This window comes from Galleria mellonella, unplaced genomic scaffold (assembly GCF_026898425.1).
Source record: "Galleria mellonella isolate WM207_F2 unplaced genomic scaffold, CSIRO_AGI_GalMel_v1 utg146, whole genome shotgun sequence".
Taxonomy (NCBI): Eukaryota; Metazoa; Arthropoda; class Insecta; order Lepidoptera; family Pyralidae; genus Galleria; species Galleria mellonella.
Genome location: NW_026441999.1, coordinates 6,282,104 through 6,298,703, shown reverse-complemented (window position 1 = coordinate 6,298,703; position 16,600 = coordinate 6,282,104). Strand labels below are relative to the sequence as shown.

The 16,600-nt window shown below is 35.5% G+C and overlaps 2 protein-coding genes across 2 annotated transcripts in view; both read right to left on the bottom strand.

Moving 5' to 3' along the window:
- LOC113513260 (cofilin/actin-depolymerizing factor homolog) overlaps positions 1–16,600 on the bottom strand; it is a 32,533-nt gene that overhangs the window by 3,221 nt on the left and 12,712 nt on the right. Inside the window, exons 2-3 of the mRNA XM_026897250.3 lie at positions 7,494–7,684; positions 6,128–6,259 (exon numbers count right to left, since the gene is read on the bottom strand). Of these exons, the coding sequence (XP_026753051.3) occupies positions 6,128–6,259; positions 7,494–7,684 (323 nt within the window). The remainder of the gene's footprint in view (positions 1–6,127; positions 6,260–7,493; positions 7,685–16,600) is intronic.
- Positions 10,165–13,662, bottom strand: LOC128200008 (uncharacterized). Its single transcript, XM_052891849.1, has 2 exons — positions 12,958–13,662; positions 10,165–12,433 (listed from the first exon to the last, which is right to left on the bottom strand). Exon 2 carries the CDS (start codon positions 12,426–12,428, stop codon positions 11,388–11,390), a length of 1,041 nt encoding a protein of 346 aa, XP_052747809.1. The 5' UTR covers positions 12,429–12,433; positions 12,958–13,662; the 3' UTR covers positions 10,165–11,387.

Genomic DNA, 16,600 nt, shown 5'->3' with positions numbered 1-16,600 from the left:
GCATCATTACTACTTTAAGTATATAAAGTTGACGCACTGTCAGAACAGCAGCCTCCTGATACAAAAGATAGGTGGGAAAACGAATTGGTTTCCTAAACATTACTTTTAAGACAGATCTTTGTGCCCTTTCAAGTGCAATCATATATGATTTTGATGCACCGCCCCACACTGTGATGCAGTACATCAACAGTGATTGAGCTATGCTTTTGTATACAAGTAATAAAACATTCTTGCTCGCGCCGTTACGCAGAAGCTTCATAACGTGTATAAGTTTACGTATACGTTTAGAAAGCACTTGTATATGAGAAGCAAAAGTCAACTTTTGATCCAAGATTAATCCCAAATATTTCACTTCATGAACCCTATCAAGGAAATCACAACTGCAGATTTTGTTATTATCACATGAATATTTATGGATAATCAAGGATAATGACGTTGGGGGACTAGAAGCTTTGGTGTTGTGAAAACAAACATATTTAGATTTTGCAGTGTTTAAAGTAAGTAGGTTTGCTCCCAACCAATTTGATACAATCTTCATGGCCGAGTTAGCTGCAGAAAAAACAGAAAACCAATTTTCTTGTGTGCAAATTATTGCAGTGTCATCAGCATAACAGATTACTTGGACGTTGTTGTCATCATCAAATAGATGGCAGAGGTCATTCATGTAAATAGAAAACAGTGTAGGCCCGAGGATACTTCCTTGTGGAATTCCAAAAGAAATATATGATGTATTACTTTTATGTTCATCTACGACTACGATTTGGTTTCTCCTTTCAAGATAACTAGAAAACCATCTAAGAGTCACGCCTCGTATTCCAATAACTTCGAGCTTCCGTAGTAGAATATAGTGAGAAACAGTATCAAATGCCTTGGAAAGATCGAGAAATATTCCAAGAGATTTCTGTCTATGATCAATAGCGTCAGTTACAGTTTTTATAAGGAAATTAGCTGCTTCTTCAGTAGATCTTCCTTTACGAAAACCAAACTGGTTATGACTTATAACGTTTTGAGATTCTAAAAATTTTGTTAAGCGTAAATTTACCACCCTTTCTAGAATTTTGGAGAACACACTTAGGAGAGAAATTGGGCGATAGTTTGACGGATCAGTTTGCAGGCCATCCTTGTATATAGGTATTATAGCAGCAGATTTCCAACATTCTGGAAATTGCCCCGAGGACAGACTCAAATTTATTATATGTGTCAGGGGTTCAATTATAAAATTGCATGCTCTTTTTAGCATCTTAGTGCTTATATTATCCAAACCAGGAGCACTATTAAGGTTTAGTTGCCCTATTATTGTCCTGACTTCATAAGTATCTGTTGGTGTCATAAAAAAAGAACCTGCTGAACCTCTGACATTGCTAACTGCTCTAGCTAGGTCCTGTTCCGATTTATTAATATCTTTTAATATTTTTGATGCTAGATTTTGCCCTATGCTAGAAAAATATTTGTTGCATTCAGAGAGAGACTCTACTGGGTTATTTTTTATATGAAGTAAATCAATACTGTTCTTCATTTGTCTCTTCAGTTCACAGATATCTTTTATAGTTTTCCAAAGTTTTCTTGGATTATTTTTATTAGTTTCCAGATTTTTACCGTTATATTGAATCTTAAGTTTTTTAAGTAGGTCAGTGAGGAAATTCCTGTATCTTTTATAGGTTACCTGTATAATTAAATTATTTGGTTCTTTTTTTGCCTGTAAATGAAGAGCGTCACGATGTCTCATGCATTTTATCAACCCAGGAGTGACCCATTCATTAAGAGCGTATTTTGATCTGCTAACTTTCAATAATTTTGTATGCTTTACTGTCATTACATGTAGTTTCTTCATATATTTTTCAGCTGCATCCGTTGCATTACCAGAGCTCAAAACGTCTGACCAGTCTGTTTCGTTAAGATCACTTTCAAATGCCTCAAAATTTAACTTCCTAACCAATCGCTTACGCCTCGAAATCCTTGGAGTTTCCGAGATGCCAACCATAACCATTTCATGATCAGTTATGGATGTTTTACATACTGCACCAACTCCAGTTACCTTAGAACCAAGAAGAATGTGATCAAGACATGCAACACCTCTGGTAGGAACATTAATAGCTGGTTTTAAACCAAACGATGCTGTGAGACATAGGTATTTTGTTACATCATCTCCATTCTTCAGGATGTCAACATTCAGGTCTCCTATTAACATAACCTCTGAATCACGAGAGTTATTAACAATGTATGATTCTAAAGAATTACAGAAATTATCTATATTTCTGAAAGAGGGGGAGCGATAAATTCCAAGAACAGTGCGATGGTTTGGAAACGTCAAAGCTAGACAATCAGCATCCTCTATATCTGGTTCAAATACTTGTACTCTCCACTCTTCCTTAATATATACAACAACACCTCCAGCTTGATTATTGATATTTCTAGAATAAAAACTTGAGTAACCAGGGATGCTTCGTATTATAGAACATACACCTAAATGGCACTCTGTGAGAACAATAATGTCAAATTCAATGTCTAATCTTTTTAGAGCCACGTAGAAAGAATCAAAATTCCGTTGAATACTTCTTATATTGAAATTAAGAACTTTGAAGCCGTAATTATGCCGATAAATGTTCTTACATGATTCGAGATTGTGGAATAAGTGACATGGTACATTTAAGATTTCGTCAACTTCTGCTTCAATTCCTATGGTGGTTGTTTATTATGATTTATATAATATGAAGTAAAAAAACAGCATATAGTTTGTGTCACTTTACGTCCACTCATAAATGTTATTATACTGATGTCCGCACAATACGCATAACCAAAATATATTAGTGCATGTAAATATTGCAAATTACATAAAATAAAATAAATACAATAAACAGTAAAGCACATATCAACACAAAGCACATAATTATACATATCATCAAAACTAATCATATTTCCAAGTAACAATAAAGTAAATGTTTTTATAATACTTATTAACATTGTAAAAAATAGTAAAATCAATATATATATTAGAACAAACATGCTATTAGTAAAAAATAATGAAAAGGATTTATTTACGCTATTAAGCATACAATGAATGATTACATTAATTATTCTCCGGAACGGCAAGTTTTTCTGCCATTTCAGCTTGTGATCGAATTTGTATTGCCGAACTGCCCTCCCGTTTTCGTATGAATACGTTGCCATTTTGAGTCCAACAGTATTTGTATCCAGCATTGCTTGCCCGACTTCGTGATTCGCGAAATAACTTACGTTTTTCGCTGGTTAAACGTTCATTAATAAAGATCTTCTGCACATCTGCTTTAATAGGCAAGTCCTGTGTCGACAAGTTCTTTCGCGATTTTCCTGCTCTAAGAATTTCGTCGCGCTTCCCCCTTCTAACACACCTAATAACAATTGGTCTTGGCAATGATTTCCCTGTACCTGGAGCGCGCTTTAATCCAACTCTGGTCACCCAATCAACATCCGTTTCATTCAAAACAACTCCAATTTTCGTAGCAAGGACTGTTGCTATTTGCGACAAGTTTTCACTAGAAGTTTCGGGGATACCTACTAGTTCTATCTCATTGCGCAATGCGGCCTGTGCTTGATTACTAAGCTGATCTTGGAGCGTGTGTACCTGACATTGCAATGATGCCACTTCAGCCTCACGCTCCTCTAATAATTTTAAACGTTGATCAGTTCGTGTCATATGATTTTCTACTTCGGATAGCCTTTCACAACATTGGGTGAGTGCCGAAAATATTTCAGTTACTTTGTCTGTGAGTTGTGATACATCTTGCCTCAAGAATCGAATTTCAGCAATTAAAGATCCCAAACTACTATTCTCCAGTTCTGGTGATTTTTCAATGGACGTGCTAGCTTTATTTTTATTACGTATGGTAACATTCACGCTCGTAGAGGAGGCCTTAACCGGTGTCTCAGTGTTATCGCCTCCTTTTTTCAAACTGCAACGACATTTTTGACACACCCATTTACGCACGTCTTCTGGAGGGGATGGTCCTATACATAAGTCACGGTGAAACGGCACTTTACAAGAATCTATGCAACATTTTATGTAATTTTTGTCTATTATATCCTTTAGGCAGGCCCCACATTGCAACCCATTTTTAGAGGACATTTCTAAAATATATGTATATCACACCAATAATTTATCTATCAGAAATGAACTATGAACTGAACATACACAAATCCTACAATCCACAAAAAGACAGAGCCAGTAGACAGGTTTGAAACATGGACCTTTCAAGGTCAAGTCGTAACTCTCCTCACTGCGCCACCAATTTCTACAGGTCGTAAACGAAATTGTCGATCGTATACTGTGCGTCAGGTTTTTTTTTTTTTTTTTTTTTTTTTTTTTTTTTTTTTTTTTTTTTTTCTGTGGGTAGTTTTTAATTTTGTTGATATTGTCTCACCAACAATAATCACTGCAGCCAATTCAACGTACACCAGTCACGGGAATGTTTTATCTTATTTTGTTAAATTTAGATCAAAAGGTTATTCGGTTTGTTATATTTTTTGTGGTCGTTTCACTACACAACCTATGACACAACTCCGGTATGTAAACAGTAACTTTAGATAATTTTTTCGAATTTAATTACGTAGATCAGCAATAACGTGTCTTCACTAGTCAAGAGCTAGCGACTCACTCCTAATAATTAATTCAATTATCCATTAGCTGCTACGAAAAAAACTATATATTTATTGTATATTGGACAGTGGTTAACTAAAATCAAGTGTTATAAATATGTATTCCCACTTCAGTTAACTTTAACACTATTATATTTATATATAATAATAAAAATTACTTGCAAATTTAAAAATCTACTTCAAATTACCTTTAATTACAAAATAATCAATAAAAAACATAAGTCTCGATTCCAGCGCCATCTAGTCGTTCATGTACAATTTTGTTTTGTAACCAACCCACCTTAACTATCTACGGAGGACATTTGTGTTTTATTTTTGTCTTATTAACACTAGAGGGCGACGTTGTATAAAGCCGATTACAAGGGTTTATTACCACTGCATTTATCAGGTCCATTCAGTAATATATAAAGACTAACGCTTTTATTCATAAAACCTAAAATCCTACTTTGATTATACATTACTCTGTGATTTTCATTCGAAAGAATGAGACAAAACTGTTCAATAGATAAAATAGGTTTAGATGTTTAACGTTTTTATAAATAAGGAGGTAGGTCTTTCTTTTTATTGGCAAATGTAATGTAATGGTAACTCCGTCTGTACTATCCATTTACGACGGTGGCGTACTAGTGAGGGCTGATAGCTGGCAGTACAGTTAACAGCAGTTTCTTGCCAGTTCTTCTCAGTTAAAACTATATTCCGAAATGGGCGGTAGATTCATAAAAAGTTACTGTTAAAAAATGTTAATATAATTATGTTGATGTTGGACATAGTTGGCACTTAGTGATACTTATTAAGTACATTTGATAATCGGCATTAATATTATAAAGAGAAAAGATTTAATTCCTTTATATGTAATATTTATTTGTTTATATAATCGTAACAGCTGTTAATGTCTACTTCTGAATAGAGACATCTCCCATAATAGGGGAGGGGTATGACAATACCGCGCAGCATATATAAGCAATAGCATGCAGACACGCTTGGTAGGGTTTTACCAGAGGGAGACTTGGGTACCTCTGTCCCATTCGTGTTTCAACCGTGAAGCAGTTGTGTTTGCATGGCTGTGTTTCGGTTTGAAGGGTGGGATATAGCGTGAATTTACTGGGTACAGAGGAATAATACCTGAGTCCTCAGGAATGGCAACGCATGGGGGGTACCATGGGTGAAACAATATACTCTGTTATGTCCATGGTACTGCTCATGTCTATGGGCGACGGTTACCACTTTCCATCAGGTGGGCCGCTATAATGTAGCTTTCTATAGGTAATCGATTTTTTCAAATAAGTTTAGTAGTTTTTTAGTTTATCCATTACAAACAAACATACACAAAATGCAATTTTTTCTATTTATAATATTATAAAGTGTAGATAAATTTGGACAAAAACTGAGAAATAGCAAATGTGTTTTAACCTATAATGATGTTTATAAATAATTAAGTTTACTTAAATAAAAAAAAATATAAATATTATAAAATAAACAGTAATTGCCAATTTACCTGGAGTACAACATCTTCTTCTTGACCTTAGCGGTATCTGGGCACCACGACATTAGGAATAGCTTCTGTTTCTTGCTTGCCTCCGATGTGCCTTGGCATTGATGCGTGTATTCGAAATCAAACAGGCCATATCTGAAAATCAAAGGTGAATAATGTAAAATAAGCGAGAATAAGTGTATATTTAGTTCATAAATAATATTATAAATAAAAATAAATTATAATATGATTTGAACTGTAAATTTAATTCTCTCTGTATATTGCGGTGCCCCTACAGGGTGTCACGTGTCTCATGTGCTTACTTATTATAATAACCAATTTATACTATGTGGCATACTAATAAATATAAATAAATAAACAAATACGTGAAATATTAAGAAAATAAGGACTTAAACATGTAGCATTTATTCCAGAAAAAAAAAAAACTATAAACTTCAAATGTGGCAAAACCATTTATCAACCAAGTTTAAAAAGAGGTTTTTAAATTTGGTTACATATTTATGTTAGTTATAACTGTTTTTATCTGAAAGGATATATTTACAGATTGTTCCCATATCAATTTTATAAAAATCGGTTTAGTAGTTTAGGGCATAACAGTTATTTATATTTAATATATATAACTGATTATGCCATGCTTGAAGTTTCCTTTTTGTGGATTCGTTAGCCTGAAACTAGTCAGACTACCTCCAAAATACGTGAGTAAAGCTAATATCATAATCATCATCACCAATATCAGCCGTTAACTGTCCACTGCTGAACATAGGCCTCCCCCATAGACTGTCATAACGAAGAGCCCCGTACCACCTGCATCCACTGGGTCTCTGCAATGCGTTTGAGGTCGTCGCTACATCTAGTGGGGGGTCATCTTACATTGCGTTTGCTTGTACGGTGTCGCTACTCAAGGACCTATAACCGATAAAAAAGTATCGGTGGTCGGTTCCCCAGTCTATGTGACCAGCCCATTGTCACTTCAGCTTGCTTATCCTTCGGGTTATGTCGATAACTTTGGCTGTTTTGGGCACATCCTTGTATTAGGGAGAAAGGAATTGTTAGTTATGATGTCTAATAGCCCCATTGCTAGCAATATACCCTCTCAGGTCGACCTCCACGCGGCTCTCCCTAGAAACCGTCATGATAAATTCTTGTCAATTTCATCAAGGTGGACCAACTGACCTGCATGCATTCTCAACTATCATCTTCCATTGGTGCCTCGCCAATGTATACCGATAGCACAGGTGGGGTTACCACCCATTAAAAAAATTTCACCCATTATCACCCATTAAAAAAATCCTTGTATTCCGTATTCTATAATGCTGATATAAATAACTACAATACAGTATATAAGTTAAAACTGTTGAATTCTGTTTACCTGCATTCGCCGGTGCCGCCCTTCTGCAGGTCCTCGAGGAATTGGTCGTATTCGGCGTTGCGCTCGCCGACCGTCTCCACGTCTATCTGCTTCTCGTCCCTGATGTAGAACACCACGTAGCGGTGCTTCTTATCTTTCTTTATCTCCTCGTAAGTTGTTTTGCACGCGTCCGATACTGTCACACCAGACGCCTGGAAAATTTGGAGGTGAGGATTTAGTTGCGACTTTAATTTTTTAAGTATTAGTGCAAGGAGATTATCAGAGGGTTATCAGTAACAGGGACATAGGACTCCTTTGGTAACAATATATGCTGTCACGTCAACCACCACACATTCCCTCTGGAAAACATGGTGGTTAATTTTTTTTATACAACTTAGAATGGCAAACAAGCCGACGGAAAGCCCACCCGATGGAAAGTGGCAACCATCGCCCACAGACATGAGCAGCACCATGAACACAACAGAGCACACTGTTTCGCCCATGATACCCCCCATGCGTTGCCATTCCTGAGGACTCAGATGTTATTCCTCTGTTCCCTATAAATTCACGCCATATTCCACCCTTCAAACACAGCCAAATTTTTGATGAATTCGTCACGATGGGCAAACTAGACTACTTTTTTCCTTACTTATAATTTTTCACTGTGATCCTGCCCGTGTATGAGCGGTAGGATGATTGGAAATTTACACTTATAAAAAATAGAAGTTAATTTCCACGTTTGTTAGGCGGGTTGGCAACCGCAGGCTTTGGTGATATTGTAAGAGATAGGTGCTGCTGCCCATCTCTTGACCATTAACTTCTCATAGTCGTCCTTTACGACGCCCACGGCAAAGAAAGAGGTGGTCCATTCTATGCCAAAATTTAACATGGTGGTTTCGACCTGACTGGGTATACGCCAGCTATGGGGCTCCTAGTCCCCGCTACTAACAATCTCCTCTTGTTTACGTAAATCCATTAGGTCATTCCCGGTGCCAAAAATGTAATATGTAGAGTAATACGTAATGGAATAACGTCAATTCTAAATACGTCTCCTGTTACGTGGTAACACAGCTGCCTTAACGACTCAATTTCGCGTTATTTTAGACACGGCCGGTGCATATGAGATGCGTTATGAACTGTTAGTTAATCGTTTAACAAGATGTTAGATATTCATATAAAGTTATTGTATTATCATCATATTAGCTTTTAACTGTCCACTGCTGAACATAAGCCTTGCCCTTGGGGGGTTTTGCCACGTAGTTGCCACGCTTGGCAAATGGAATGGGAACTGCAGTTTTTTTTTCTGATGAGTGAAAATAAAATGGTAACCCCGTCTGCGCTAACGGGATACGCTGGCGGAGCACCAGTGAAGGGTGATTGATGAGAATGAAAACAGGCCAGTTAGCCTATCATGATGAATTCATCAGAAAAAAAAAACAAATGATCAACAATTTTTAAACGACCCAAATAGGATAAAATGAAATTCAATAGTTGAGTTTTCACCTGTAGTCAAAAATTTAACGTCAGACACGAATCGACAATTTTTAAACGATTCAAATAGGATGAATTGAAATTTCACGTTTGAGTTGCAGATCTAATGGAGCGTCCAAAAGGGTTTAAATAATAAATTATGTACACATTTACTTCAGTAGCGATAATTATTTTCAATCTACCTTTATGAATACGAAATTATGTGAAAACGTATAGAAGTTTATTACTTTTTCACGCAATAACTATTAAACGGTTTTTAAAGAAAATTCCTAATTTAATACATAGGATACTTTATATAATAATGAAAACAGATTGTGATAAATAAAGAAAATAATTGTTTAAAAAAAAAAAAAAAAGAAAAAAAAAAAACTAACAAACTGTGGTAATTTTGATTTAAAAACTAAACTATTAAATCGATTTTGATAAAATTTCTATATATCATTTTAGATTTTAAGGCGAGGGATGGGTATCACAGCGTCCCTCTTAAAACAACTTTAATAGGCTAACTGTGGTTGCCAACCTGCCTGCAAACTACTGGCAAAACTCCCCTTATGGGTATGGCTTACGTCCAGCAGTGGTCAGTAAACGGTTGAAATAATAATAGTTTTAGATAAAAAAGGATTTTCTAAATCGGTTTACAACTGACAGAGTTATTAGGTAACAAACAAAAGATATGCAACCGAATTGAGAAGCTTCTCTTTTTTTGAAGTCGGCCAAAAAAGATACGTACAAATGTAAATATATGCAGTGACTACTAAACAATATTTAACTTGTGATTGTAAGTTTTAGAACAGTATATTCAACGGTGTCCATGCAACATGGACACAGAACTCAGATGCGCTATGCGAACTGTACACCGATTATAATTTATAACTATATAAACTATTCACACGACACGCAAATAAAAACGGCAGCTGCGACCGTCACAAATTTATTATGGAACGATCAGGAAACTTAGTGCAATCGAATGCAAAAAGAATCATGAACAGAAAAAAATCAGAAACGGCGACGTAACGTATTAACAAAAGAAATTAGAAGACTAGAGCTGAGGGCCTACCATGAAATGTTTTCCGAAATTTCGGATCCGAACGAAACAAAAATTTGATGTTAAAATTACTTGATACATACCGTTTAAAAATATTAAAAATGCTAAAGTATCGTTCTTTTGGACATTGATGGTAGGATTTAAGATAATGTAAATAATGTAAATGTTAATCTCCATTTATAGGGTCGATATTAGTACGAACAAAAACACGAAATTAAGCCTGAAAATTCGGAATTTCATTTCATGGTAGACCCCCTGCCATTTGCTTTGTGCTTCGGAGGTAGAGATGGGCAATCCACCTGGGTGGGTTTAAAGTCTGGTGGGTAAAAACCGGGTGTTTTGGGTTTATTGGGTTTAAACCCCATAAACACCCAAATTTTTGGGTGTTTATGATTTTGTACTTCATCATCGTCATCTCAGCCGCAAGACGTCCACTATACTGGACATAGACAATATTATTATGCAGCCTACAGAATAAAAAACTTTTAATTTGATTTTGAGTTTATTAAGAAAGAGATGAAAGTAAAATGTAAAACTACAGTCAATCACTGTCAGATTCAGAGTTATTACAAGCGATGAATTGTATAGGTTCGATAGGCTCTATTTCGTCTAAACTGTTATGTTCATTTACTTGCTCAATGAAAGCTTCTAAGGTATTTTCTTCATTAAACTGAATGTCCTCGCATTCAGCTTTATGTTTAAGATTCCAGTTATAACAAATGAATGAAATTTTTTCAGTTCTTTCAGTTGTAAGTCGATTTCTTTTGTTATTATGTATGTAGCCTTGGATACTAAAGGAACGCTCAGTGGCTGCCGAAGTACAGGGAGCTGATAGAATACGAATCGCTACTTTGCTTAACTCAGTGGAACCACAAATACCTTTCCACCATATTAGGGGCTCAATGCTATCTAATGAGCTCCATACAAATCCTCTGGCCCAAAAGTTTTCTTTAGCTTTATAACACGCCAAATCTGCCATTACATTTGACAAACTTAAGTGTTGGCTTAAATTGTAGATAAACTCCATACCCTTAAGTTCTTCCTCTTGAGTAAGTTCGACTCCTAGAGTCCTGGGGTCTAGAATATATGCTGCAAAATGTATTGGCCTCATTGCCATATTGCATCTTGAAGATACTGATGTTAGAATCTGCTGTTTGCTTTCTTCGCTCAATGTCGAAATCTCATTTAATGCAAAACGTATCTTAGCTTGTACATCTCTAAATGTAATGTATGTGCGATGCAAACGATTCTGGTCGCTCTCTAAGTAAAATATGCTTTCAGTGACTGGTTCCAAAATACTTATACATTCCCCTGTCTTCGTCCAGAAATCATCACTTAGAATTAAATCTTTAATATCTCTTGAAATTACCACATCTTCTCTAACTGTTTTCTCTAAATATTTGCAAAGCTATCTTATTTGCTTTCAAACTTTTTAACGAAGTAACATGACTTCCCCATCTTGTAGCACAAGGCAATTTTAGTGTTTGTGTAGAATCTTCACCCTGCCTTGATTTTATCAACAAGGAACTTAATCGTTGACTCCTTTTAACAGTTTTTATTATATTTATGGCTTGCATAATAAACACAGTTACTTCTTGTATCTTTACAATATCTTGGCACAACAAGTTAAGGATATGTGCACAGCAACCGAGAGGAACAACATGTGGATATTTGAGTTTTGTTAATTCGAATGCCTTTTGTATATTTCTAGCGTTATCGTCAATAAGTACAAGAAACTTATTTGCTCCATACACTTTCATTACTTTTTCAACTTCTTGGCTAAGGTATTCACTAGTGTGAGGATTACTTTCTGTATTCAAACTTTTAACGTATGCAGGTTGAGGTTTTGATATAAGAAAGTTTATTATTCCTTCATTTCTTAAATTAGACCAGCCATCGCACTGAAGGTGTAAGTAACTACAAGCATTTAGTTCCTCATTTAACTCAAAACGCATTTCTCTATATATTTTATCTAAGTATTTTGTCGCTAAAGCTTTACGTGAAGGTATTTTAAATTTTGGTTGCAATTTTTCGAAAAATTGTATCCATAAAGGATGTTGCACCATCGATAATGGCGTCCCTGTTACAAATATAGCTCTCGCTAATTCTGTTTTTATATGATCATCGGTGTCTTGAAACTCAGCATTTATTGTAGTGTTAGCAGACGACGAGGGGCTTATAAAAGAATCATTTGTCTCTATCTCTGACAGTCCAGACATTTTGGTTTTGGACGAGCTATCTTTTATAAGTTTCATAGAGTCTTTTAATGTTTCTGGAGATTTTGGACAAGTGATAAGATGTTGAAGCATTTTGGCAGCATTACTGAATTTGTAGACCTTATTACAAAGCTTGCAAGAAACAGACTTGTTTGGTAAAGTACGGTAGTGCTCCCATATGCGTAAATCTTTAGGTCTCCCCATTGAACCTAAAAAAATGAACGATGATTAGTTGGTCTGACGAAAATTCAACAATAGAGTGCCTATTTTTTTACAATGATTATTTCTTGTTATTTACAATAAATTTATTAAAAAAATAATAAAATAAATACAAAAAACCTTTGTAAAATTACATCTCCTCGGAGGATTAAACGCAGACGCTAGTTTATTATCGTATTGTTCTGTATTTTTCTCAGCAACTTTTTTAATTCGATTAGGTACTTACGCATATTATGTTAAAAATAAATATCTAGTACACATCTTAGGCTATCCACCATTATTATCCAATGACGACTCTCAGCTAACTATGCACTATCATCCAAAATAAACGTGTATGGAAAATTTTATCCCAGTCGGTTGAGGATTGAGGATAATTGCATCAACATACGAACATACCTACATACTTTTATTTACATAACGCAAGCTAAATAAAAGCTTGTAATAATACATCTAATTTTAAGTTAAAATTGTTAAGTGATCATGATATAATTGTATCATTCAAAAATCCACTTACCTTTAATTATTTCTTGTTAAGTATAAATATTATTTCAAATCTGCTCCCTTAATATGCACTTTTTTACTGCTTTTCCTACCTAACACGTTACCAGGAAGTCACGTTACCAGAGTCAGAGTAATAGTGAACACGTTTGACAGTGATTGTCGTCGCCTCATATTCAGCGTCGACGAATAGGGGAATCCCCAGTCATAATGTATTGCATGCGTGGCGGTCTTACTTCAAATCCATAAACAAAGAGATAATTACAGAACTCGATACTAGATGGCGCTGTTTTTGTTTGAAGAAAGTTTGCGGGCTAAAATACATAGAATTTCATCAATGACTTCCACAAAGAACAACATTTCTGTTTTTTCTAAGTCCGTATCTCTTCCGTATATTTCATAAGATATAAGCTTGGGCTACATTGTTATGCAACGTGATTTTGTCGCTGTCTTGCTAGCAGGGTTGACAGATATACGATTTAAATCGTACTCATACTATTATTTGTCTATTTTTTAATGTACGATCGTAAAGATTATGATCGTAATTCGCACAAAAACATACGACTTTTTGGTTACCTGGCAATTTATAAAAATAATTTATTGGTATTACTTACATATTTTCAAAAAAATACGTAAAAACCTATTTTTTTGGGTGATTATGGGAGTTTATGGGTGTTTATTGGGTTTTTACCAAAGCACCGGGTTTAAACCCGGTGCTTTGCCCATCTGTATTCGGAGGGCATGTAAATCCACTTTTGTAATAAAGATGTATAAATTTTGGACATTCGAGGGTGCTAAACTATTAGTTGGTAATATCAATATTAAAAGTGGAGTCTGTATGTATGTAGATCTTATTATTCTCTACGAACTCTCGATCAATGGCTATGGTATTTCGTAATGAATGGTGTATATATGTTATAATCGAGGTAGGTTTATTGTTTGAACAGGTGCATTTGTTTATAGTTCAGTATAAGTAATTCATAACGTATTATATATATATAACCATAAAATAAAAGAAACACTAGGGTGTCATGTCGTATAGGGACGTCAAGGATATGGCCTGGCTGGAATGCAATGCATGAATTAGTTACACCGACAAGAGGAAACTCTTAAATGAAGACAGATATATAACACCATACGTTGTGTAAAAGTAACGTCACGAGGGTTAAAAAAGTACTTTAAATTTGTTAGGACATTTAGGATGAAAAAGGATAGTCTAATATTTATCACGGTCAATCAAGCTAATGATTGTCATGGTCAGACAAAGTCATGGTGGAGAACTAGTTAACCGAGTATTTTTTATTTACCTAGGGAGTTTACCTAATAACGTTATTATTAAATTCATTTATTATTTTTTATCTGAGTAAATTATTAATAAATGAGTGATTGTTAAGTTTTTAAAAGGGTTTTCCACAGATAATATTCCGAACACAAAGACAGAATCATAAAAAAAATATTACAAAGTTGTATATAAAGATTATTTCCTGCGTGAATCGTTAACACCGTCCATTAGGTTTTTTTTTTATATATAACTTAGAATGGCAAACAAGTTGACGGCCCACCTGATGGAAAGTGGTAACCGTCGCCTATAGACATGAGCAGTACCATGGATATAACAGAGTATACTGTTTCGCCCATGATACCCGCCATGCGTTGCCATTCCTGAGGACTCAGGTATTCCTCTGTACCCTGTAAATTCACGCCATATCCCACCCATCAAGCCGAAACACAGCCATGCAAACACAACTGCTTCATGGTAGAAACACGAATGGGATAGAGGTACCCAAGCAATCGACTTTTGTACAAAGTCTCCCTCTGGTAAATTTAATTTCATTAAAATCAAGCATGGTTATATAACAAACCACTTTAGAAATATTTATAATATTGGCCTTGTCATATCTGTTTATAGCCACAGTTTCGATCCATCTTGAAATAAGGGAAAGGGGGTATGGTAAGTATAAAATGTATGAAGAATCCATTGGTATCCCTCCCCATGGTTAACAGTGCGTGCACGTGTCACATTCTATTAATAAACCATCGGCAATGTCTCGTCTATTTTCGTGTCCACGCGGGAGATTAGACACTTCAACGCTTCTCGGGGACTTCTGAGATCTTACAATGTGTAGTTTAGAAAACACTACCAGGAATACAGTAATGTCACAGACAACATTTATAAGCCAGTGTCCTTCGGGATGAATTAGGAATTCTTACGATACTCCATATCTCCAAATCTGTTCAGGTATTCAGTTTTTTTTTATGTAATTTAGAATGGCAAACAAGCTGTCGACTCACCTGATGTAAACTGTTAACCGTCACCTATAAACATGAGTAGTAACAATGGACATAAGAGAGTAAATTGTTTCGCCCATGATATGACATGCGTTGCCATTCCTGAGGACTTAGGTGTTATAGCTTTGTTCCCTGTAAATTCACTGCCATATCACACCCTACAAACCGAAACACAGCCATGCAAACAACTCGTTCACGGTAGAAACACGAATGGGACAGAGGTGCCGAAGCAAACGACTTTTGTACAAAGGTTCCCTCTGGTAAAAATTATCGTGGAATATTAATTACATCGTCACCTACCATCAGTCACTGGTTCTTTTCCAGCGTATCACTTCTGCAGTATAAAAAAAAAAAAACATAATAACGGTTTACTTGTTACCAAGGCCATTTGAGTAAGGAGCATTTTGATTATTTGAATGTACATACATGTTATTTATAGATACCCATAACATTTTCCTTAACACTACAGTAATGAGAGGTAATTCCACCACATAATTCGTTGAAGTGACAATTTTAGTTTGTGATTGTATTATTATAACAATAAATTTATTATTACTATAAAAAAAAAATAAAGGTTGAAATTAAAATGTTATTCATATCAATTCCTTACTAATTTGAGCTCGACGCACTTATGGGAGAGAAAAGGTGGTAATTGGATTGTATTTTATTTCACGTTTGTTACCTCATAACTCCGTCAGTTGTAAACCGATTTGGTAATCTTTTGTTTTAACTGAAAGGCTATACTTACATATATATAAGTAGCGTCCCTCTTAAAACATCTCTAAAAGCCTAACTGCGGTTGCCAAGCGTGGCAACTACTGGCAAAACTCCTCTTATGGGGAAGGCTTATGTTCAGCAATGGACAGTTAAACGCTATAATAACAATCGTTTTGTCGGCGAACGGTCTTATCCCAACCAGTCTGGAACAACATCTCAGACGGTTGGGATTCCGAGGCGGCTCTCTCCCGAGAAAGATACAGAAAGCGGTGCTCTTAGATACTGTCCGCATTGTACGCCGGTTTCTCTCCCTGGGGCACTGAACCCCGGCCGATTATGCTTCTGCCGGGGGTTAGTTGCCATCTCCTCTCCTTAAGAGGAGAGATGAGTTTTTGTAAACAAAAAAAAAAAAAATAAAGATATATTTGTCTTTGATACAGTAATGATGAAACATTAGCAAAAGAATGTATAAAGTCAGCGATTCAATCATTGAAAATATCTTTGTACCGTACTCAACTCGGTCGTGAAATGTCGAGACACACTTCCGTTCCTTCCGGATACGGCGTAAAAATCAACATTGAAGCAATGAGAATATTAAAAACCTTATTATTCAATACCATTCACTCAGGTTACTCAGTACGATGACTCATGAC